Source organism: Uloborus diversus, chromosome 8 (assembly GCF_026930045.1).
Source record: "Uloborus diversus isolate 005 chromosome 8, Udiv.v.3.1, whole genome shotgun sequence".
In the NCBI taxonomy this organism is placed as follows: domain Eukaryota; kingdom Metazoa; phylum Arthropoda; class Arachnida; order Araneae; family Uloboridae; genus Uloborus; species Uloborus diversus.
Window position 1 is genome coordinate 54990105 of NC_072738.1, and position 27493 is coordinate 55017597.

Here is a 27493-nt window from a genome sequence, read left to right on the forward strand (position 1 = left end):
GTTCGCTTTCGGAATGTTGATGCTCGATGTTATTCATCCTCCATCTTGCGTACAATTTGTTTGTTGCCAAGTTTGTGACTTTGCTACAGCTTTCTGCAGGTAAAGCTTGTTTTTGCTCTCCTAAGCACTATGGATACAGAATCGATCATTTTTGTACAGAATTTACAGTCTGCAGTAGTAGAAATAGGACAATTCCATTTTAAGAAACTTACCATTGTTGCACAAAGACTCCAACTAGGATATATTTTTGCTTCATTGCAAGAATTTTATGAAGAACATAGACTCTACTTCTACAAATACTAATTTGAGGACCAGCAACAAGCTCTTGACCCAGCTGGGCTTATCCTAGACAATTAATTAGTTCTCATTGAAGATCAATGGCCCTCTTAAGGCTATCTACCGTTTAGCTCATTACAGCTTCTTCCGTTAAGCTGTTCCAAGTGCCCACAGCCCTACCAAAAGTAGCAGGGCATAATCTATATCTTACATAATTAAAAGCTGAGCGTATGTATCTATCTATGTCTGAGATACTTCTCCCGAATGCCAGTAAACTGAATCAAACCAGGTATCGATGGATTCGTAATATTCCCATCTTTATGTTTGGCTATTTAACATAAACCTCGGATAATAATTAGCGAAGATATCAATTCAAAACTATTTATTATGATACTTAAATTTTGACATAAAATCAATATTTTTTGATGGATTTCCTCCATTCAAAATATTATTCAGTACTTCATCTCAACTTTCCGCAACAATGTTGTTATTGAAATTTGTAGCAAGAAGAAAATCATTGAGAAGAAAGATCTGCTGCCATTTTTTTCTCAAATATGAACAAATAAAAATCTGGGTTTTATTTTGAGGCTTTTCCTGTACTTGAGAGATTTAAAATGTTTCCTTTTTGGTTATATTTCCGGAATCTGCCGCAAAATTTTACTGATTTTTTTTCGTTTAAGCGTAATTGTTGAACTATGTGTGCGTCACTTGTCATAACTTTAACTTTCAAGGTAGACCATGCAAAGCCGGGCGACGCAGCTAGTAATGTTATTAAATTTTGAAGGTACCCAGAAACATTTAAATAATACATGCAATATGCAGACAGCCTGGTTATGCCATTCAGATACAGTAGTTTTGTCCTTGTTAGGGGTTCTTTAGTCTGGAATATACCATAACTGAGCTGGAGGCAGATGTCCTCTCACTGAAGCCAAGAGGGCCAATGAATTGAAAACAAATTTCGCACACCACCAAAAGTCTGCATAATTGGCGTAGTTCAACTTGTCAATAAGTTTTAGCCCTGTCTTAAAGGTGGTAACTTACTGCTTAATTAAAATAATATTCTTTGGCTTAGTAACAGATGCATCTTATGAGGTACATCAGTAATTGAGCAAAAGAAATTAGTTAACTGTTGTTTGTGGAAATATTCAAAACTTAATTGAATTATATAAAAGTTCCTAGTAAATTTCATGCAATAAAAAAAGAATGCAACATTATTTGGAGTCTTTGTAGAGTGTTTTGTGTAACCATGATACATCTAATACTGTGAAATTGCCAAACAGTCGAGTCAGATTCAATGGCATATCCAAAAAATTTATACTGGGAAGGTGGTGACTTTTGTCAATGTTTTAGCAGAGCTTTTTTAAGTTTAATGTTGCATAAAGATATAAATACACAATTCTGAAATTTTACTATTGTATTCAAACTTCAAAAGAAGTTAACAATAGCAATAAATTTCAAATGGTTAGCATGAAACCCTCAAATTCACTAACCTAATTTCAGTAAAAAAGAAAAAAAGTCACTTACTACATTTGTACATAGTCATTCATATCACATAAGCACAGTCTGACCTCTAGGTTAAAGCAAAAATTGTACTATGTAAATTTCTGTATTTAATAAAATTTCAGCAATGATCAGATTTTTTTAAAATATTTTTCTTTGAAAAAAGTATAAATAACTAAAATTAATTCATTCTATGGAGGGAAATTTAAAAAAATTCTAACTCCATCCAATCATAATTATTTTGCATTTTTCTTTCGTTAAAAATGCATGTTGTGTTTATTGTTTATCACATGAATGGCAGGAACTCTATTTCAAGAACTTCCTTGTTTTTTTACAAAGCAAGTACGTTGGTTGGTTTTTACTTAGAACAATTGTGTCTTTTATGTGGTAAATGGTAAATGACAAAATTGTTCAAAATTGCATTGAAACCACATTTTAAGTAACTTTCATTACCAGTTTTATGTGTAATGAACTTTTTTTTCTGGATTGAGGACAGACTAAACTAGACTGTTTCAGACTGTACTAAACACGTTATTAGTATAAAAAGGTTCAATTGCTCATCAACTTTGAAATTATTAAGTGTTTAAAGGAAACTGCATTTTCTTGCTCTTTTTATAGGGCATTTGGGGTGTAGAGGGGGATATAGATGTTTCTCTCTGTTTGAATATGCCATTAGTCTAACTCTCCGTAAATCACATATGAAATAACACTTGTACAAAAAAAAAAAAAAAAAGCAATGGAATAGACAAATTGTAATTCTAAAATGTTAAAATATTCCTGCAAAAAGGAGGGAAATATTTTGAGAAGTAAGAAAAGGTGGAAAAACAAAACATTTTTAAAAATTAAAATTGAATGTAAGGATAAAATCACAAAATACAAGCTGTAAAATTTTCACAATATAATTTCATTTGTTCAATAGTTGATTTTTGGTCTTTGTGGTCGAACATTCGATAAATGCCTTTTTTGTTTTCTGTTCAACTAGAATGAAAGTTGTAGTGTTGATATGACCAATAGATAACAATACTGAGAGTGGTGACATTACACATGAAAAAAAAAAAAAGAGTGGCTCACCAATGTTTATATTTTACACAAAAACTTGTTCCCCAGGTAACAAACACTGTATTTAGTAACAGTCTTGTAAAATGTCTGTAAAAACACACAGCCTTTTAAGTTTTTCTCGTTGAAGGAGAATGACACTTTGGTCTTGCATAGCATTTAAATTCGCATCGCTGTACAGATATGCCCCACATTCACAGGACCACCAGATCCGGAAAAATGTTCGTTTGATGAAGGTACTATACAATCAGTCTTGTACTTAGTTTCAGATGACTCTGATCAGCAATAAAAATACATATATATTCACTCTTGTTGTTTAATATTACAATTGTGTTTATATTACATTCTCTATAAAGATATTATATCCTGTGGTGTCAAATGAGTATTTAAATTTCGTGATGCTTTTTCTTAAATTTCAGCTTCAAATGAGCTCACACTAAATGACTGGGCAAGGTGCAGATGATGAAAGCAAAACTTATCTATACAATGGGATGTGGAAATATGCAAAACAGGTGGCCTTGTTCATTTTTTTTCACACTATAGCATTATTTTTTATATAGTATATAATTTATTTAGTCTTGATAATCTGTAAGAACACATTGGAAGAAAATGCTCTCACTTTTGGGGCCTTGTTATGGTACAGTTTTTGCTTTTGACAGTAGTTTTACATGTTTTGATGTATTTTGCACAAAGCACAAATTATTGCATGAAATAATCAGGATGTTCAGCCGGAGTGTCCTTTTCAAACCTTTTCGCTTCTTCCTGCATACTTTCTTTTATTTTCAGTATTGCCGCAGATTCGTTTTGGTCCTGAAAGATACAAGGTAAAGCACTTATTTTTTTAAATAGGAAACAGTATTCATTAACAAGTTCATAAACAAAGTTTTCACACATTTTTATTTTTTAGTAATTGAAAACCAAAAGAATGTTAGTAGAATGAAAATTTTCCAAGTAAAGATCTTTGTATAGCTTAAAGTCTCAATAGCTATGATTTTTGAATGAGAGGGGACATGATTCACTTGTTTAAATTTATCAAAATGAAATATGTTTAAGGGTTAAATTTTTGCACGGAAAGCAGGGCGAGGGGTCATTGTTTTAAGCTATTCTAATCTCAAGCTAACCTGAAAATTAGGAAAATTACTTCTTTAGTAGGGTCAAGGGCCCTTGGAACAGCTTACCAAAAGAGGCGGTAATGAGCAAGGGAGGTGGATAGCTTTAAGAGGGCCATTGATCTTCATTGGTGACTTATAAATTGACTAGGACCAGCCTAGCTGGCCCCAGAGACTGTTGCTGGCTGTCACATTTGTATTTATATTTCTTTATGGAAAAATTTAGATTAAATGAACAAACTTTAGATTATTGTTAATATTATTACTATTTTCTTATTAGTTCTCATGGATAAAACAAAAAAAAAAAAAGCTTTTAGATTCCCCCCCCCCCATGCACGCTCACAGTTGGACCTTACACATGCAAAGTAGGGATACCAGGTGTAAAACAAAAGAAAAATAAACCATGTTATTTTTGACAATTTTTGTATTCTTCTACGTCAGATTGTAAAATTGTTCAATTTTTGTTTTATATAAGCATGACTAACAAAGTTTACACTCCTCTTACTAATTTAATTTAAAAAAAATCCTTTCTAAAAATATATCTGCTTTTAAATACAAAGAGTTGAAAGGTCACAAAGCACAAATAGAAACCTGCTTAAATCTCAGACATTTTTGATCTGAACAACCAAACTCCACTAATGCAGATCACTTTTTGATAAGTAAGTCAATCACAAAAGCACTCAATGGTGTTCATTTTTAAGCTTTTAAATTTTTAAATAGAAGTTCTGCTGTTTGTCAAGAAGGCAGCAGTTAATAAACAAAAAAATTTAAATTTCTGAAAAAACTGGAGTACCTCCTCAGACTTGATCAGAACTGACAATTGGTTTCTAAATTGACGAAGCAGCACAAAGTGTCAAGACATTTTGGGTGTCATCAATCCAAAATATAGAATAAACACTCTGACAATTTTGTGAGAAGTATCATGGGAAAAGTTTTGAAGTGAAACTTTTTATGTGTGAGAGAGCTTTGAAATTATGATCCTCCACCTACTTGTGTGATGGAAGTGACTCAGTTGTTTTTTAATTGTTGCCAAAAACAATTAAAAAAAATAGTAGTTATTAAGTCAGTTTTGTTAATAAATTTAATAAACTAATTTTCAGGCTGAACTTAAGAAAGCATATATTTGTGAATTTTGTTTATTTTGAACTTTTTAAATAATACAAGTTTACAAATACAAATACAAAAGTGACGACCAGCAACAGGCTCTGGGCCCAGCTAGACTGGTCCTAGTCAATTTACAATCCCCAGTGAAGATCAATGGCCTTCTTAAAATTATCTACTCCCGTGCTCATTACCACCTCTTCCGGTAAGCTGTTTCAAGGTTCCACTACCCTGCTATAATAATAATTTTTCCTAATATCCGTGTTAACCTGAGATTTAAATAGCTTACAACAATGACCCCTTGTCCTGTTTTCAGAGCTAAACTTCAGCCCCGTAACATCTTTCATTTTAATAAATTTAAACAACTGAATCATGTCCCCTCGGTCTCTTCTTTGCTCAAGACTACATTTTTAGCCTTCTAAGCCTGGAATCATGGTCTAAATGAAAAAGTCCATTTATTAGCATTGTAACCCGCCTTTGAACCCTTTCCAATACATTAATATCTTTCTTAAGATAAGGAGACCAAAACTGAACAGCATACTTCAAATGTGGTCTTACCAAACTTCTATATAAGGGCAGAAGAACTTTAGATTTGTTTGAAATAGATCTACTGATAAACCCAAGCATCTTATTGGCTTTGTTGCTAGCTATGCTACACTGTTGGCTGAACTTTAAATCCTGACTTATTAAGACACCTATATCAGTAACTTTTTCTGCCTGACTAATGACTGAACCTTGCAAAAAATAACTTATACACTTATTTCCATGAAAAGTTTGCAAAGATTTCTTTGATTCAAGTCAAGCCCATTTGTTTAAAAATTTAATTGACACTGCTTAAGTTCAGCCTTCAAATTAGTTTGTTAACTGTTGATAACAAAATTAACTTTATAATTGCAATTATTTTTCACTGTTTTTGGTAACAATTAAAAAACAGATTTTGAGTATTGTTTAATTTTCTTGTTGTACATAATCTATTTTCTTCATTAAAATGCACAATTTTGCTGCGAATGTGACAGGTGAGATGCAAAAAGAAAAAGAGCGTGGTGTGAAAGATAGTGTCAGGAAAAAAAGGCAAGATAAAAGTTTGTGTGTCCTTATGACTCATATCTTTTTCTTTTAAAAAATATTCCTCTCAACCTGCATAACTCCAGAGGATTCTGGAGTTTAACTGTACTGTACAAATCTTAAAAGTTCTATTTGAGTAACAAAACTTACATTTTCTTGCCCATAGCCAGGTATTCCGTAATCACCTATCGAAGGTCCTTCCTCCCTGGGCGTGCCAGGACCATTGGCGGGGGAATTTTTCATGCCATCCAATGTATCACCTAAAAGAAACAAGTCAGATTTTTTTAATTCCAAAGGTAATTCTCACGTTTCTAAAATCATTCTTCAGATTAAATGCTAAGTTTTTTACTGAAAATATAAACAGGGTAGATACTAGAGAAAGAACATTTTTTTCTCAATGCAGATTTCAACAACCTTTTTTTTTATCAGAAAAAAAAAGTGAAATTGTGCAGAGAGAGAAAAATGTCTTTTTCAATCAGAAAAAAGATGGAAATGTGTTTTTAAAAAAACTAAAGAAAACTGAATAACTACACTGATTAACTTATTCATTATTTGATACATGATCCTTGAAATTAATTTAAAGAGAAAAACTCGAGTTTTTAGGTATAAAAAAACATTCATAAAAATCGTGTGAGTGCTCATTGCTACAAAAAAATTTTATCAAGAAAAAAAACTTGAAGTTAAAAAAAAAATTCTCCAAACTAAAAAACACCAACAGAAATGTATTACTGAAACATTTTTGGGGATTCATATTAGATACAATATTTTCAAAGTTAATTTTTACTATTTCCATTTGCTTCAAGGAGTTAAAGAACATGAATTATATGAAATGCTTGAAAATTAGATATGCCATCACTTTTCTTTGGCTAATTATACTTTTCCCCAGGTTTCTAATTTAAAAAAAATATTAAAATGTTAATTATATCTTTTAATGGCAAAAGTGGCTCTTAATCCATTAAATATCTGAAGAAATATTAATCAAGCAAAAGAGCAAAATATTGGACCTTTAAAGTTTTAAAATGATGAAGGAGTTATTATTACTACAAGAAAAAAAAAGTACCATGTTGTCATTAAAAAGTCATACTCAGTTAAAGACTTGTAGTCTTTTGCATGCCATTCTCTATTATTAAGATGCAGGTCAAAATCATTAAATTAAGTATCAGAAGTTGGCACTAAAACTGTGTGCGCTTATTTTTCGGACATTAAACAAATTGTATGTTTATGTATATGTACCATTGATATTACACTTATTTATTTCAGAGGCATTTTAAAATTTCACTGAGTTTTTAGTAATAGTTGTAATATATAGAATAAATTTATCTTTTTTTGGGAAAAAACTTTAAGAAAAGATTTTTTTGCTCTATCTGAATAACTTTAAAATAACCAATGCTTTAACGAATTCCTAAATTTTCTAATTATATTAGGTGGGTTATACAGTCGACTCCCGCTACAACGTGATCCGACTTACGCGAAATGGCTATAACGCGATTTTTTTCTCGGTAAAGAATTTTATTTCTAATGCGAATTCTTCACCCGCAACATGAAAATTTTCCGAAGGGAATCGCGGTTTTTTTCGTGAATGGATCTTCATCCCTTTGGCATCGCTGAGAGCGGAAGTTCCCACACCGTACAAGTCTGAACATCGCTTATAGAAATAACTACTCCTCATTTTCCATTTATTTTTTTCATTCTATATGGGAAAGTTGATGAAATATAATGACACTTAAGAGCGCTGTTTCATTTAAAGTTTGTGAAGATAGAAGGAAAAAGAGAAAGTTTCAACAACTATAGTGAATTTGTTTTTCTTACTACATAACGTACGTACCGTAGTGGTTTATTTTACGTCTTCCTTTCCCAATGATCATTGATTTTGTGCATCGTAGCAGTTTTTTGTGTTAAATAAAATGTTTTTTTTCAAATACAATAAATAAAAATTCAATTTTTTATTTAAGAAACAGTAATGTATAGTTAAGAAATGGTTTTTAACAGTTTGAGGTGGTGTTTACAAGTGTCTTTAATCGTATGGGTATGTTTATAAAAGTCTTTACAGATACCCTTTTCCACAACGCGAAATTTCAACTTATGCGAAGGGGCTTGGAACGCATCCATCGCGTAAGTCGGGACTTGACTGTACATAATAATAAATATGTGTATCTCTTAATAATTAAATACTAAATGAATTATCCAAATATCAATAACTGTAGAAATTAAACAGATGAACTACTGATCAAAGTAAAACAAGAAAAAATTGAAGCATAGAAAACAAAACATGTGTTTCAAAATATTTCTTAAGCAGAAATGATTATTTTTAAATCTCGCTGATTCTTTAAGTAATTCAAGCTCAGTTTTCAGTAGCAAAAATGTAACTATTGCATTACAAAAGATCAATCGAGGTAAAAGTTTTTTTTTGCTCCTAATTTGATTTTTTTTTCTTAAAGTTACTATGGTTGCGTTCCCCGACCAACTGGTTGACCGGTGACTGACCTGTGACTAAACAGTAACTAACCGCAGCGTTCTATGAGAGCTACTGGTTAACTGGTTGCTACCGATGTTGTTCTATGAGCCTCACTGGTTCATCTACCGGTTGACTGCAATTTAAGCTGGTTGATTGAACCACGTGACATTTTTGACCAATTATAAGTATTTTTCACCAGCGTGTCTGGGCAAGTAACCGGCGATCAACCAAAAGCGTTCCATGAAGCATTGGTTGGTGAACAACCGGTTAGTAACCGCTGACGTCATTATCTGTCATGTGATGATCAGTGAATGTAAGCAGCGAGATAAAGTTTTACAACATTATCCTTCAACAAAGCCAATGTATGATTTTTGTTCAACGTGCATCATGGTGGGCATTTCATTTACCTGCAGATGACATTCCATTCATGACTGGTGGTCCCATTTCTGGTCCCATAGATCCCATTGGCCCTTCAGGTCCTGGTCCCATGGGGAACTAAAATAAATAAAATTAATTATGAAAATTTTGCATGGTATACATTCAAGTATTCTCAATAAAGAAATTACTTTGTCACATATTGGATAATTAAACTGAATTCATCTATACACATTAATACAGTAGCATTTGTTTAGATACATACTGGGAAAATAATAAGGATTAAGAAGGTGACATTTTGCACAATTTTTGCTGAAGCCATTTGTTTACTTAAAGCCCAGGTTTTTAATAAATTAATTTAAAAATTGTTTTACTCCACATAACCCAAGATAAAGAGTAATATTTGAAATATTATGTTATGTGAAGAACCAGCTGGTGAAAATAACTCAATTTTGATTTTAAAAAAAAGAGCAGATACCAGTTATGTATTTAGCATGGCAGTATAGTGTAGAGAAAAAAAAAGGTTGTCTTACAATTGGGAACACAAGTTATTGAAATTAAAAAGTGAGGACACTATCCGTCTGCATCCGCCTTAAAAATGATCCACTTTCTGTGGCATTAGAATACTGACATTATTTAGTCAGTGATGCCTCTAAACATCAAATAATTTGGTTTTTAAGAAAGATGTCAATGAAGCAAATGAAGCTAAGACCAGTGGTGAATTTATAGGTTTGGGGCAATGGATTTTTGGAGCCCCCTAGAGATGAACAGAACTAAGTAAAATATTTTTATGTGCTTTGTTGGATCTTCTTCAGGGTTGTTATGTTGTAAGGGTGCTTTTAAAGTGAGACATCATAAAGCTGCCACTGACTAAGATCAGCCTCCTATTGGTGGTCGTCACTTTTGTATTTTTATTCATATAGCAAAACTGGATATGCAGGCAGAAGAGTTTTTAAAATCTCAATTAACTTATCTTGGCTAAAATATTCCTGAACGGTAAATTTCAATTTTTCTACAGTAAATTATCTACTATCTGTGAGCGGCTTATCCACTGTCTTCCACATTTTCTAAATTTTTTTTCGCTGATGATTAACAGAATGTAGATAAATGCAACTATTTTAATAAAAAAAGTGGAAATTATATTTTTAGACAACCCTATTTCTTTTTTTCCCATCCCTTCCAATGACATAAAACCTTCCAAGGTCACCGAAACATGATTTTTAAATCTACACTACTTGCTACTTTGGATCTGCACTACTTACAGATTTTTAGGTCCACATTATTTACTGCTTTAGATCTGCGCTACTTACTGATTTCTTGATCTACATGTGTATGACTAGACCAGTTTTGTTTGAAAAAAAAAGTTATGCTCTCCTCCCTTCTTTGATGTGTTTTTGGTGCAACTTAGCTTGATCTGTTTCACTCATATCTGTTTGCACGTTTTACTCGTGTATGTGTGTCATCCGATTGCAACAATGTGCAATCCTTGTTTAACTTTTACACACGCTGTTATTACTTTCTAGCTATAGTTTCAACGTATGTGAACAAGGGGTGCGACATCGAGGTCGATGTTTTGGAAACATCGATGTTTTTAACATCGATGTTTAACTTTCAATGTTTTTGGAACATCAATGTTTTGGGTTCGATGTTCTTTCGATGTCGATGTTTTTGTATTTTAGTTGAAAATTGTAATGAAATTTTTTACATAGAATTGACATCGATTGAAAAACATCAATGATTCAAAACATCGATCTTCAAAATAAGAAAAAAAACCCGATGGTATCTATAAATTGACCCAAAAGCATTGAACTCTCGGAAACATCTACATCACCTAAATTTGAAAACTGTTTTAGCTGAGCTCCTGTCAGCTACCATGCAAAATAAGCTCAAACAGGGGTGCCAACTGCTCCGCAAAAACTGCGTAACTCCTGAGCTCTGCAAAAAAGTTATTTTGCTTTGCATTTCCCGGCCGAGCGTTTTCAAGCATGACATCGTGTTTAAAGCTGTTTTTTTATTTTATGATAGTGCTTAAAATGATTATCAAAGCTCAAAAACAATTTAAGACGCGTGGTTTTCGTTTTTTTAATTGAATTTTATGCAAAATACGGGGCTGCTCTGCCAAATTTCAAAATGTTTCTTAAAACCACCACATATGCTTCTCAAATTGTTTCTCCAAGGTTGGCTCAGAATCCTCATTGCTTGGAAAATAGCATAGAAAAATTCAAAGAAAGTAAATTTGCTGCTGCCGGTGTTAAGATTATCTGAAATTTCCCAAAACTATTTAAGCTTCAACGGCGAGAGGAAAGCTTCCTCTGGTCTGATTTGTTTATTTTTCTGTTGACTTGCGAAATGTGATGTTGTACATAATTGGTTAGAGAATATATGTAGTATATAATTTACTATTGGCTTTACTTAGAAATTTATGAAAAAATAGCTATAATAAAATGAATTGATGCAATGCCAAAAAAGAATTTACTGATCCATTAAGAAACATTTGCTAGAGATTATCATATATTTAAGTCTGTAGTGTTGTACACTCAAATATGTATGTTATATATTGAAAAAAAGATCGATGTTTGAAAACATCGATGTTTTTAGTCGATGTATCAATACCATCGATGTTTTAATTTGGAACATCAATGTTTTAAAGCATCGATGTTTTGCCATCGATGTCGCACCTCTAATGTGAACACAAGTGTCGTTTTTTTTACCTATTTTTCTAGATACTCCACAAAATTCGCTTATCTGTGGTCACCACCACCCTATTTCGGGAATAATAGAGAGTTTACTGTAGTCTTGAAATTTTAAGTAAGATAGAATATAGCACAGGACAAATCATGGCTGTAACCAGACTTTTGTTTCGGGGAGGGTTTTTACCACACATATTTTTCGTAAAATTTATGTAATCAATTAAATTTGTTATTATTGAATGTTCATTGATTTTTGTTGCAATTTTAAGCAATTGTAATAGATGATATATTTAATTAATGATGAAAAAAAATCTACTGTGTGCAGTGCATAACTCCTTTGTACCTCTATTAATTGATGTATTTTCGATAACTCAAAAGAATTGATGATCACACTCATGTATGAGCACATTCGAAGCAATGCTTCTTAAAGTAATATGCTTTCACAATAATTAATTAGGTCAATTACGGAACTTGGAAGCCTCAAATTAAAAAAAAAGTTGATGATTTTAAATGTTTTTGTAAGAAATGTTTGCAATAACTACAAATATAATAAATAAAGGAATAAATGCTCTAAATATTACAACTTTTCAATAAAAATATCATTTTCCAAATGAAATTGAAAAAAAAAAAAGAATTGAAAAAAAAATTAAAAAATGAAGTGGTAATTACAGCGTTGCCAAGCTCAGAGAAACAATTTGAGGAGCAATTTAAAATGTTGTGGAGCAATTCGTTATTTTGCAAAAAAAAAACTAAAACCATGTATCAAAAATTGTTTTATAGCTTTAATTAATCATTTTAAACACAAGTATAAAAATAACTATTTTTAAATTAATAAAACAACTTTAAACACTATTTCAATCTTTGAGTATAAACATTTATAATTTTTCATATTTACTGTTTATTATGATAAAATAGCAAAATTTAAGCTTGAAAACTTTCGGCCGGGAAATGCGGAGCAAAAGAACTTCTTTGCAGAGCCGCGGAGGTTCGCCATTTTTGTGGAGCATCTCCGCAAAATGAGAAGCAGTTGGCAACCCTGTAATTATAATTCCTTCAGCAAAAAAAAAGTATGATGAACAGCACTTTTTGGAATGCTTTTGAAAAGTTTCGGAGGGGTTTTGAAACCTAAGAACCCTCCCCTTGCCTATAACCCTGTGACAAGACTCTACTATAATTGATATGGAGTTACGATAAGCTGTGCTTTAATTTACCCCAGGTATGCTTCCACCAGGAACTGGCTTCATCATTGCATACATGCTTTCTCCACCGGAACTTGTAGAATCTACAGATTCAAGAAAAAGAAAACAGACATTAAAAGTTAAAATACATTAAAATTTCACTCCATGAGATTGTTTTTAAATGAAATGCTTCACTTTACATTGATAAAAAGAGCAAAATTAAAACACCTAAATGCACATAAATGGGTATATGAATGAAACAATGGTTTTAAAACAATAATAAAAACTAAATGGTTAAAATTAACATGGTTAATGAAATAACATGCTCTGAATATAATAAATTAAAGAAGTTACCTAAAATTATTAGAGACGGGAAAAAATTTCTGCAGATTTATGTCAGGAGTTCAAATTTACATTCCAATGGGAATTTTCATAATTTAAATTTCTTCAGAAAACTTGTGTAACGAAAATTGTGTACTGAATTAAATATCATATGATTTTTTTCTTCTTTTGACTAAATTCCAAATGCAAATAAAATGTTTCTCAGAAACTTCATTGATTTTTCATTCACTTAAATAGAAACAATAATTTATTTATTTCTCAATAAATGTGCAGTTAAAAGTTTAATTTATTCTGAATAAAACAATTATGTAGCAAATGTATTTTTTTTTCTTTTGTCCATCTTAAAATACTAATTAGACTTCAGGCTTGATCACAGCACAGGCCAACAAAGCTTAAGCTTGGGACCAACTGAATTTTTGCTCATTAAAATAAGATTCATCCGGCTCCTTTAAAAAAAAAACCTTTATTGCCTTGTGTTTGCTGTTTATGGGGAAAAGTTAATGTGATAGGGGAAGGATCCCAAAATTTTACCAGGTCTGGAGCCTCATTATTTGTCAATCAGGCGGCACTGAACATTTGTATGCACAATTTTTTAATCTTTATCGAATCATGTTAAACTAGTTTTTTATAATGGAAATGTCATTTGTTTCAAGTACTTTTTTGATTTTTTTACATTAAAGCTCTAGCATTTTAAGATCCTTAAGTTCTAGATCAATCTAAATTTTAAGATGGCTAAGCTCTGTGAACACCTATTTCTTTCATGTATTTTCTCTATCTTTTCATTTTTAGAGTATCATATGTTCATATAAAATATCCATGAGATATGCAAATGAAATATCATATGCACTATAAGAAAATGACAACAGCATGATGATATAACTGAAATTTCAATTTCTTTCACAACAGAACATTACCAGTATGTAGACGAATATTCAATTTATTTTCAAGCATTGATGTTCAAATATTTTACTCTGCATATGGAAATATTTACCCATCTCCAATAATTGAAGACAAAAAGCAATTGTAAAAATGTTACAACAGCAGTCATGCAAATTGTTAGATAGTTATCACCTTTCTAACCTTCACCTTCCATAACCTGTTTATTAAAGCCAAATAAATGTAAAAAACTTATTAGAATGCTTTCAAACAGAATGGTACCAAATGCTGAAAGGCAATAACTCTGGTGATTAGTTGAATGGACAAATGCACAAGAAAGTTAAGATGAAAGCGGCAAACACACAAGGCAGGACCCACAAAAAGAGAGGTGGCTACATAGATTTCATACATATTGCCATTTAAAATACTTACTAATGAATATCAAGTATGAGTGACAGTAACTGTTTGAAGGAAATAAAAAAACTAGTGAATCTAACAACTCACTAGCTTTGAAGCATGCTTTAATCTTATGATCACAATTCTGAAATTGCATTTAAAATTCGGATCTAACACTGCTAAAGTAGAAATACATGAAATACACCGCCAGCTCAGTCAATTCCAGCCGAAGACTGCTGTTTTGTGCTTATTAGCACTCATCAGCCTGGCATAGGAGTGACTGAGCTGGAGGTGGAAAACCTCTTAATAAGGCCCAGAGTGCCGAACAAACTGGTAGCTAATGCAGAATTTGCACTGACCAGACGAGTGACCAAAACAATGGCACTCTGTGCTTCCTTAAGAGGTTTTCCACCTCCAGCTCAGTCACTCCTATGCCGGGCTGATGAGTGCTAATAAGCACGAAACTGCAGTCCTTGGCTGCAATTGACTGAGCTGGCAGTGTATTTCTGCCTTAGCCCTGGCTATAGGGCAGTAACTTACTGAATAAAACTGCCAAGTTGTTTTATTTTCTGAGGGGAGTAATAGGTGAAAATGAATAGAAATGTTAAAATTAGTATAAATGTAATTACTGGTAAAGTGAAAGCAGTAAAGGCCTAAATCTTGGCGGAAAGAATACATTATTCAGAATATAGCATTTTAAAGACCTACATAGAAGAATATAAACTAATGACTGAGATGTGAAAATATTTTGTATTTGATAACATAACGTAAAAGAACTAATTTCATTAGTATTTCCCTAGTGATTTTTCAATTCTTCCACTTTAAACCACCTATTGAATGAAAGGCGTTTTCAGAGAGGGACAAGTAGAGAAGTCTACAAATTGCAGCTTAACTTTTAAAATGAAATTGAATATTTAAAAATAAATTTTCTCCCATAAAGAATATATTATTACCTATTATGAGAGTTTAAAGGGATGGTGAAAACCTGATATCAAAATACAAGGCTTAAAGTATCACCATGAGATGTTTCACCAAGGACATCTCTTTTCTTATGGACATAACAGTTGCATTTTGCTTCTTAAGTTTCAACATACTGAAGGGGAGTGAAATAAGAAGTACTAGGAGGCACAAATTGTAGCTATAGCAAGTTTTAGAAGAAAACAAAATTATCCATAATACTGAAATTCTTAATGAGTAACATTTATCTGATAAAATTTTGCATATTATTGATATTAAAGATAAAAAAAAAATAATTTGAGAAGTCTTGATAGTTAGATTAAATATACTATCCTATAACTAAAAGAGTCAAAACATAATCACACCAATTTAAAATATTTTAGGAAATAGCTTTGAATCCAATAATATATTCTGAGTTTCATATCTAGTTATAAAAGGCATTTGAGTTTTAATTTAGTTATAGCAGGTACTCAAAGAGATGGAGTCAAATTTCTTTAAATTAAGAAAGAGTACTAATTCAGACATGTTGAACCTTATCTGAGGAAAAGAAAAAACTTAAAATGCAAAATAGGAAAATAACAAGAAAGTGTAAAATATGAATTGCTTAAATACATATTAAATTCATTTCAGAAATGAAAAGATTTTGAATGAAAAGTGCCATGTTTGGTACAAACAATATTTATTTTTGAAAGGACGAACGAATCTAACACAGTAGCTTTTAAAATTAAGAGTAAAAAATTATTGTATCTAAGTGATACATCTACAAAACATTCATCAAACTATTGAAGCTCAAATTTGATCTATTCAAGAAATTCAATGGGTGAAATTATTTTTTGAGACAATGTTTTTGAAAGTTTAATGCTAACTTCGCAATCACATTTTGTACAAATGGCAATATCTGCATGAAGTGTTAAAGAAAAAGATTTACAAAAACGAAAACAAAAATGAGAATTAAAAAAAATTAAGGAGGGATATAGATGGGGTTAAGAGAGAAAAGAGGGAAAAGCCTAAACAGTAAAGTCACATTGTGTTAATTTATTGCGGCATCAGATGTTCACCTCTTCGTGGCGTGGAAGTATTCATTCTGTGGCTTGCTGGGGAGTAAGGGCCTGATGAACCTAAAAACAATATATGAAGCCTGAAATCAGTGCAGGAAAAAAGCCAGGGAAGTAGCTCTCATCATTTACAGGATGCAGCTGTGCACATTTGTAAAGAGCCACTTCTTTGGAAGATCATGCAACCACCATTACCTATGTAACTAACATGATGCAAGCTTTTATTATCTCGCTATACTTAGAACAGACAGTGTAACACCTTTACTCTCACTCATGAAAAATGAATCTTGGAGAAAACAAAATGAACTGATTTGAATGGAAATTTCAAACACATATTTTTTTACAATCATAAAGGATTCTTCTTTGGTACAGTATGACAAAATAGTGGTTATTGTCATGTTATTTGTTTGTCATTTACCAATTCTGATTTTTAAATAAGTGAGTGTACATTTTCTATGCAATTTGTTCGCAATATTGCTTTTTCTCAACCACAACTAGAGATATCCCACTCAACTAATTTAAATTTGAATTTAACAGTATGGTTTAAAGCTACATACCGACAACATACAGTTAATCTAAAAAAATTTTATTTTAATGCTAATTGCAATCATATTTTAATTTATCAGGTTCTTGATTTTTTTAAAATTTAAATTACTAGTGAGCTACTAAAGATAATATTTATTATTGCTATTTTTTTTGTGATTTCACAGTTTGTTTTAAATTACTTTTGAATAAACAATTTAATACATTTTTTGAAGAAAAGTTTGATAAAAATGCTCAGCTATTGAACACTTAGATATTATGCAACTAGCAGCACTGTATTCTAAATTTTAAACAAAATACAAATTCATTTTACTTCTGCTACTAATAGTTCTTTTTAAATTATTTTATTGGTTCAACTTAAAAAAAAAATTAACAAGTTGAAATTAAGTAGTAAAGGTCACATTTTTGTATATTTATTGCAAGCAATGTATTTTTTTTACCCAAATAATTTTTTAAAGCAGTTTAAGGGGGATAAAAAGCATTCTCCATGCACAGAATTTTTAGCTAAATATTTTATCCCTCCCTCTCTCTTTAAATATACATATTTCGGTGTGTATTAAAATCATGTAACAAATATAAAATTTAATGAGTGTTGTTCAAGTGAAAATCAGTTGATTTTAATTGTAGTGTAAGCAGGTATCAATAGATGCGTTTGTCCACTGGTGACTAGTAACAGCCACGTTTTATGATCTACCAGTCGACCGCAATTTAAGCTGGTTGATTAAAGTAAGTGACATTTCTGACCAATAATAATTTTTTTTTCACCTGCGTGTTATTCGTCAGACGTCATTAGCTGTCATTTGATCAACTGACCAGTGTCAACCGGTCAAGGTCAGCGAACATAGCCAATGCATTGATCTGTGTGATAATACTGATCAACTGCCATTTTTGCTGAAAGGAATTTGTTAATAAGGTTCACTACTTTCTCTCTGAAGCTATTTAAACACCATCATTTAATGACACAAATTTGTGATTCCAAGAGTAGATCCTTGTTTAGCTCAGTATTGGCATCTTTTCAAGTGAAATTCATTTACTTCTATTGTCTTTTCACAGTTGCATGATCTTCCTCAGTAAAATAGATTTTTAAAACAGAAAAATAGAAAACAAAGACCAGGCACTAAACTTTTTAAAGGGGGAAAGCAGGGGGTGCAGTCAAGTAGCATACACATAGCATTCCAACATAAAAAGATAAACTATGGACACAATGAGGATCAGGAAAATAGCAACATTGAACATTAGCAAACCAACACAGTTATAAACACTGAAAATGAATTATGTTATGAAATGCAGTTATTTGCACAAATTGATGACGTCAAGATGTTATATCACATTTAAATAAAAATGCAGAAGTATCATGGTAAATAAATGAAACTTAAAAGAGATGTGCTAAAACAATCTAAACATAAATCTTTTGAGTCTTAATTTTTTTGACATACAATTAACCCTAACTGCAACAATATTCATTTTAATTTGATTGAGGTAACAAAAACCAAGCAAATTTGCTTCATAAAATAGAAAATTGAGCAGCATGAACTTATTATGAACACAAAATGGAGTTTAAATTATTTTTAAGTTACAATACTTAAGATAACTTGAGCAGACATTATATTAGATGTTCAATGGTTATTTGAAATCATATGAGTTCAATGAAGGGGAAATATAAGAACAACTATCGATTTCAAATGAGAAAATAAGTATTTTAACCTCAAAATACTACGAATAGAATGTATTAGAATTCTCTTTTTTTCCCTTCTTTTTTTAGAAACATTTTTTTTTTCTAAATTGGACTCTGATTCATTTTAGCCTTGATGTGTCACTGAACAAAATGGTTAGGTAGCTTCAGCAGTTACAAAATTGAAGCAGAAGTAAATTACAGAAATGAAATATTTTGATTGACCAAGAATAATTTCAATCTGCAATAAATTTAATTGCTTAGTAACAGAGAAGGACTAGAATATTTGCTTAGATTAAACTACTTTCCTCTGAATGGATAAAAGTATAAGCAGTTGCACTTTTTTGCATGCAGTAAAATTCCAATATTTTTAGCATTACATGATCATTACTAACAATTATTTACTTACAAAATATAATTATGGTCAATCCCCATGCAGTACATATTTCTGAAATCTTTTAAATCATTACACTTTTTTAGTTGTTAACTTCTAAGTATCAAAGCATGAATCTTTTTTATGTACGTAGTAATTAATATTTGAAAATTTCCAGCTCATTTGTTTTAAGTGACCTGAGAATACGATTAGATTGATGTATCATGAGCAAAAATAGAGAAGTAATGTAACTATAACATGCACTAGCATAATCCAGAAAACACAAATCAATACACCAAGTGGTATAAAATTAGAAAATAAATAGTGTGGGAAAAAAAGGTTTATTATGTTTTGCAAAGAGGACATTATTTTACATACAATAATGTATGACTTTCCTAAACCCCAAATTTTAAAGCATATTATTCAAAAAATTTAATGTTAAACTTAAAAAGTAGCAGAAATTTTCTTTTATTTCTGAATCCAATAACTGAAATGCAATCATAGTATAGTTTTAAGAAGAAACCCAAAAACTATGCAATATCTGCATAAACTTATTGCAGAAATCTATTTTTGTTTAAGGAGTAAATAAAACTAAGTGCCCGTTTTTTTTTTTTTTAAAGTCAAATCAAAATAGCTAAACCAAATTCCCTCAGCTTTTTTAATACTCGGTTTAGGATGAGAATTAGCCTTACATAGTATGATTTCTCATTAAATTGTCACATGAGTAAAGGCTTAAAAAAATTATACAAAACAGATTTCAAAATGAGTTTGAAAAAGCTGTGCCTACAACCAAACAAATGAAGAGACATAATAACAGAAGGGAGCTTATATAGCGCAGCTTCATTCTGAAAATGAAAGAAACTTTGTGGATGAAATATTTGCTTCATGCAGGGAACATGGTTTGGGCAAATGAAATTGGCACAATGATTTAAATGTATCAATTTACCTTGTGGACTGGGCATTATGGGAGTTCCTGGACCTGGAGGCCCTGTGCTTGATACTGGAGGGCCCTGTAAAATTTAGGAAAAAAGTCTTTAATTTGTGTAGGTTATAGAAAATATACAAGTATAATTTCAATATTATTAGGGTTGAGGTTAAAATTTCATATTTGGGCAAAAACAAAAATGAACAACCTATGTTAGATCATGCTCAATCCATTCACACAAATGTAACTTTCTTATTTGCACTTAATACTCCACATTTTAAACTTTGATTTTTAACTTTCGTGTACTATTAGAATATAAGAAACCAATATGTATCACAATATGAAGCATCAATTTCCTAAGAAGTTTTCTTGTATTTAAAAAATAATGATCTGTGCATGTTGTCTGCGTGACCATATGGCATGCCTACAACACATACAAATTCTTATGTTTTAAATACAAGAAAACTTTTAATAGAGTTGATATTTTATGTAATTATATAAAATGATTCCTCACAATCAAATTAATCACAATTAAAAGCCAAAGTTTAAAATTCCCAGATTAAGTGTAAATGTGAGTAAATGTGTAATGCCCATGCAAATTAATTGAGCAAAACGTAGATGCCAATTAAAGTTGCTTACATATGTTTTCAACTGCAAAGAACCCCTTTTTAATGCAAAATATATGAGTTTAGGAACGACATTACGGCTAAGAGAAAGCATTTTTTTATTGAATGCTTTTTTTATCTAAAAGTTCAAATCTTTTATAGTTAAGATAAGTTCTGCCAAGCTTCCAAATATATGTAAGCAATTTTTATTACCGTTGGCATCTAATGTTTATTTAATACTTCTTATAGTCAGTGTTCAGCTTTTTTATTTTGAGGCTATGAATATCATAATAATTTGATTTGAAGTGAGTTATAATAACGGAAAATATGGACATCTTAACTTCTGTTATTTTTATAAATAGGAATAATAGCATTAAAGAATGAAAAAATTTAACGTTATGACAAAATATTCTACAAGGAAACTTAAACTCTTAGTTCACTTACATATGAATGAAAAAAAAAATGTGCTAATACATTTCAGTTCGGAACTTTACATTTCACAAACGAATGTCATGTGTGATGTGAACTTGTCATGTGTGATGTGAACTTGTCATGTGTAATGTGAACTTGTCATGTGTCATGTGAAAATAAAATCATCTGCAGTTTAACCATAATATTATTTTTAAACATTTGATGAATTCTGGTATAAAGTACTCTATATTACATAACAGAATTTGTCGGCTCAAAAAGACATAATTCTATTTCAATGCTCACTAGATGAATCCTAGAAACAGTGGATTAATATTCCTATTTGTTAATCACAACCAAAAAGCCAAAACAGCAGATATATTCAATAGAAGAACAGCAAGTAAGAACAGCAAGTATAGCTGTTATACTTGCTGTTCTTATATGGTAAATAAGAACAGCAAGTATAACAGCTTCTGTAATGTTCAATCAATTCATAATTTGGCAAACTTTACCAGAATAGATACATTAAGTTCGACAAATTTTGATATTGGGCACTCTTTGCCAAACAAAGAAATTCAAAGACAGAGTAAAATAGTTCTTCAGGAAATTTTTAAAAATTAAAGAATATTTTAACATAAATTTGAACTTCTCTCCCTTCTTTTTAAAATTTTAGAATTTTGACATCATATTTAAAAATAAACTTACGCCATAATGACTTCCAGGTGATGCAGAGGAATAGTTCATCTATGAATAATTAAAAATGAATACATTAAAAATTAAAAGTTACCATTTCAAAACTATATAAATTGATAAAGTAGCTTAACATTTCGAAAAAAAAAGAAAAAAGTAAAATATAAATAAAATGAATTTTATGAAAACAAATAAATACAGTGAAAATAAATTGAATAAAAAAATAAATATAAAACTTACTGTTGACGTATTAGGTTGCCACGCCCGACCACCAGGACCGCCAGGCCTGAAAAAATAAAGTAAAAATAAATGTTAAACAATCAATTAGAATGTTGTACACACTTAACATACAATGGATCTAATGTAAAAAATAAATCAAAATTTTGAATCATTTTTGAAAAAAATGAGTTATTTGAAACGGTATACAGAATTGTTAAAAGTGAAAAAAATAATTTTTATGAATTTGAAAATAATTTTAATTACATTAATCATTTTATGAAACTTTTATCCAAAGTAAGAACAAAAAGGAAAAGATATATGTCTTACATGGACATAGGTGGCATGGAAGGTCCTCCAGGGCCCATAGTACTATTGGGTGGAGGCCTCATCCCTCCATAATTCTATGAAAAGAGGATAGGCATTAATGATGGGAAAATATGAACACATGAATTTTCATGCATAAAACTACTCTAAACATTGGAGAGTATAATCAAAAGATTTTAAAAAATTGCATTCATTTCTTTTACTTTGCAGACTTTTATTACAGAACTTCAGAACATGATTAAAGTAGAAATTTTAAAGTATTGTATGAAAAACAAAATATTAATTAAAAAAAAAATAGGAATTAACAGTTCAGTATGACTCACACATCACAGAATTTCAAAGCATGAGTTAAATATAAATTTGTGCTTTTAAACCTTAAAAAAAAAAAAAGAAGAAGAAGAAGAAAAAGAAGAAAGAAAGAAAGAAAAAAAAATATTAAAATTTAATGAGCATAAACACACAATGATTTTAAAATGCATTTGTAAAAATTTAATCATTAAAATTGCTTTGGAATAAATCAGACATATGAAATTTCATAAACATAAAGTTTAACTGCTGTTGAAAACTTTCACAATTTAACTAATCTAACTCTGTCTTTCACAAACTAAAAAACTGTTACAAAAGTATGAGTAAATTTTAATGAGTTTAATACTTAATTTTTGTACATAAAATTATTTATTAGGGAAGTTGTTGATTAGTATGCAGTATTTGAAGCAAGGATTATAAATTTGTTCGATGCCAATAGATGGCGCTACGTCACACTAAATACAGAACTTCGCACTGATCTCCGAAGAAACGAATGTAGCAAACACTACCATTAAAAAAAAAAAAAAAGGGCGGGGGGGGGGGGGGGGGGGGGGCTAGATATAGACTGCACTCCAAAATCATTTCTTGGGCTCATCTTTACTTCCATAAATACCTTTTGTTTTTCCTCCTCAAAACATTCATTGTAAGGCTTAAAATTAGAGAGCTTAAATAAATATTATTTAAACAAACCTCTGTTAAATGTTTAAAAAGATTTTTTTTTTCTAAATATAAAAACGACTGATTATAGAAAAATAAGAATGCGTTTAAAAAAAAGGATAAAAATAAAAACATTTTTAATTGTTCGTCAAAAAATATAGATTTGCATGAGATTAAAATTTTATGAATAAAAATAAATTAATGAAAAATTAGAATAGAGTATAATGCAATTAGAAATTTTCCATCTGAATAGTTTGTCTCATAGCTTCAACACAATAAAGTCATTTCGCACTCATTTCTGTCAAAAGAACGTACGAACAGAGCATAATTTTACATAGTTATAAAATGAGAAGTCGATCATCATCGAATTATACAATCAATTCGAATTTCATTCATCATCATCCTTAATGATGATTGAAAATGAGAACTCACTCATAACTTGTTATTTGATCATAGATTGAATGAAATTTATACTATTATTTGCTGAATTGAATACAATAATGGAGAAGGTAAACAAACATTTAAATTTAATTTACCCCAGGATTCATTGGCAGGGGCTGTCCTCTGGGAGCGTTCATCCGGGGATTCATTGGACTCATCCCAGGTGGACCTGTAAAATAAATTGAACCTTTTAAATTTCTTTAATCGGCACATTATATACAGTCATCGTAATAATATTTCACAATACTAATCAATATGCACTTTTTCAACGAAACATAGCATTGGTGCATTTAGAATGTTAAAATTAATGAAATAAATGTTTGAATTGATTAATCTGTCAGAATGGTGGAAAGAAATTTGTCTAAAACCCAAACCACGTCAGAATCTCTACCCTCTTTCCTCTTTTCCTCCATATTTTATTTCAATTTGACGATTTTATTTTTAGAACAGGATCTAAATTATTAATTGCAGAGTTTGTTGATGTATCCTAAGAAATTTAACATTTAGGAAATGTTCGATAATATTTAGATGAAAATATTTTCGGGCTAACTTTCATACTAAGTGATGTATTTCACAATTTTCAAACCAAAGAGTTAAGAGTGACTAAATAGGAATTTATTCATTAAATAAATCACATTTAGCTTGATGAGTCATTAAAATAAGTATATTTTAATGAGCATTCATCTTTTACACTAGTAATAAGTTTCAAAAAAGTGCAAATTGAAAATATTAACATTGCAACCGAAAAATGAAATTTCATTAAAAAAATTAAAAAAAAAAAAAACTTTGGCTTCTGTTAACTTTACCTGTGAATGAATTTAAAAAAAAAAACCGATTTTCAACCCAGTAGGATCACAAAGCGATTCTCGATTGTGATAAAAACAAACAAGGCCGATTGAAACAAGGCTCAAATAAAACCTGTACATAATGCTTTTCCGCGTAAGCACTATTGTAGCAGGGAAAAGTAAAACCAGATTGAAGAAAGATATACTACACAATGACGCAGTAGCTTCCAATCTTTCTGCGCATTTCCACCCCATTTCTTTCTTCATAAAAAATGGTGCCCTCTCTTTTATTTCAACGCCTTGATTGTATAAATTACTTCTACTATAATTTATATAATGGAACACAAAATAATATACGATTAAAATACGATAATTTCGCAACCCGGTAAAAAAAAAACGCAACTTAAAGTTTGGAAAAAAAGTACTAGCTATTCATTTAGAATCTAAATTTAATGTTCTTCCTTGCCACAAAACTCGCACAAAGTTAGCTTACATGACTGGTGCGTGGTGGAGTTAAAACAATGTAATCAAGGGTAACACATCATTGACATTATGACATTCTATAACTTAGAAGAAACTTTTTCGAACTTTAAGAATACATTATTAGTTTAGACAATAAAAACTAACCAGTAAACATCGCAATATAATTTTGCTCACTGAAGATTATTTTCAAAAAACTGTTACAACATTAGATTGGTGAAATTTAGAATATAATGTTAACAATATTTTGCTCGGAGTGATTTTTTTGTTTACAAGAGGAAAAATAGGCGAAAGGAAATTTTTTTCAAATGGTTAAAAGTCCAAAACTTTGCCGAAGTAAAACGGTAGGTACATTTTTCATTTGATTCTTAATAGTAACCACTCGTTATATCGCTCATTCGGATGTATCGCGTTCCTTTGTCTCTCAAAATATTATATTTAAAAAAATTATATTTAAAACTAAAAAAATTATAGTTCTTCACAAGGAAAAAAAAAGAAATATTTTATTCCTTAAAAATGACATTTTCTCTCTTTCTTAAATCAATGAATACAACTAGTATGCTTTCCATACAGCTAAATTTGTTGCAGTTTAAGCTGTAATTTTCGATTCGTATTCCATCATAAAACAATAGAAGTGATTAAATTATTTTCTTTATTTTAAAAGAACAAGTTTCAAGCCGATAATCTTTTGTTTTTCTTAAGAAAATCGACTTGACGTAATAACAAGTCTGTTATAACGATGGGTTACTGTAACAATTTTTCGAAAATATTTTTCACCAAAAATTTTAAAAAATAAATAAATGAATAAAAAGGAAAAATGGACTACTTTTGTAGACGACAATGTTGTGGTATTTGAAAAATCTATAGTGTGCAGAACTTAGGGGAAAAAAGATTTATTAAATTCATAAATAGTAAACGTAGAAATTTTTTTATGCAAAAAAAAAAAAAAAAAAAGTTTCGCATTACCCCCAAAATATTTTTCACGATTCCTTTCAGAAAAAAAAATAAAAAATACTAACGTCAAGCGGTGAATTTATTTGGCCCCGAGTCAACTGAGGAATTTAAACAACAAATTACGCTTAGAAAGCGCACACAAGCCGCCATGAGCAAGAAGCCAAGCGAAACTGCTATTTGCTCTCCTATGTTTGTGGGCGGCATCTAAAGTGGTTTTATGTACTTAAGAGGCACTTTAAGTAATAACCATTTTTCTATAAAAGCCCAAAGTAATTTTCGTTCTCCCTTTATGTTATTTAATACTCGGTTACGTCAACTTGAACATTAAGAGATCACTTACGCTCTATAGTCAACTTAGTTCGCATAGAAACAGCTTTTAAATTTTGTGGAAAAAGGACGACGTCTAAGAAACTTGAATCCAATAGTGAAATAATGACTTCAAATATTAACATAAATCAAACATTTGATATACTGCCCCCTCCCGCTTTTTAAGCATTACATTTTACAACAATCCCATCTTAGGAAAGGACACAATGAGTGATTTATTTAAAACTACACCATGGATTATAAACACAAAAACATTTCTTTTTTCGTTAGATATCATAAACAGTGCAACAGCTATGTTTTGATGGAAGGCATATTCACGAAACTGAGCATTTATCAAAGTTTTGACATTTAATTAACTTTAAAGAAAGTCGGTAAGTATTGCAGGTTGGCACACTCTCGTTTAGGATGAAAGTTTTGTAATTTTGGAAAAACATCCAAGCAAGGTAAAGTGCCCTTCCGGTGCATTATTTTAAATATTACTTACTTTTAGAAAACAGCAATTTGTGCTAGATGCAAGTAGTTAACTTAACTATTTAAATTTGAAAGGAATAAAGAAAGATTTAAAAATACGAGTTTAGAAAACACAACGATAAACAAAAAGCAAGGAATGAATTCAGTCTTCAGCTTTTTTCTTTTTTCCAAAAAGTTTTCAAGCAATAATAAAAACGGTAAAATTAGTTTAAAAACAATAATACGGACTCGGCAATGAAAATTTTGACAAGAACAATGATTTTGTTTATTGCACTTTTAACAGTCCTAAACGAGTGTCAGAAACTAACTGTGATCAGTCCCACGAAACAAAAATGAAGGTCATAAAATAAATAGCTTTAAAAAAAAAAAGAAAAAAAAAAGAAAGACAGCGAGAAAGGGATAGAAAAGGAATTGAAATTTGTAGTAAATGATTGTGTAAAAAATGATTTCATGCTAAAAAATAAAACAAGCCTGTGGAGGGAAAAATTGTAAAAATACAAACAACGAGAATATCCAAAATGTAAACAATGAAGGAACATTAACAATAATCCAGGTCCTATAAATCATTAAAATTGATCAAAAGTACCGAAAAGTATGAAAGCAATGAAGTATAGTTAACGAAGAGTAGGATCAATCGTATAGATTCAAAATGACTGAAAACAAGCAAATGAAATATTAGAGCACGAGTTTGATCCAAAAATAAATCTTGTACAGTAAAAAGAAGTAAGAAGTAAGTACAGTAATAAGAGTTGATACAACTCTGAGAATGATATTTGAAAACATGCTACGATTAGAGGAAATTATAAACACAAGTTTGAAAGAGAAAAAGAAGAAACAAAAATATAAATAAAGAAGAGAAAGAGAATTAAAAATGCAAAATAT

At 30.5% G+C, this 27493-nt stretch overlaps 1 protein-coding gene across 1 annotated transcript in view; it reads right to left on the reverse strand.

Annotated features, from left to right (window-relative positions):
- Positions 1-898: 898 nt before the first annotated feature.
- The window catches only part of LOC129228049 (single-stranded DNA-binding protein 3-like), a gene marked incomplete at its 5' end in the record, with an annotated part of 396346 nt that continues 369751 nt past the window's right edge, over positions 899-27493 (reverse strand). The window contains 9 exon segments of the mRNA XM_054862684.1: positions 899-3642; positions 6258-6367; positions 8970-9057; positions 12839-12909; positions 19966-20029; positions 21663-21701; positions 21888-21933; positions 22194-22267; positions 23690-23763. Coding sequence (XP_054718659.1) covers positions 3532-3642; positions 6258-6367; positions 8970-9057; positions 12839-12909; positions 19966-20029; positions 21663-21701; positions 21888-21933; positions 22194-22267; positions 23690-23763 — 677 coding nt within the window.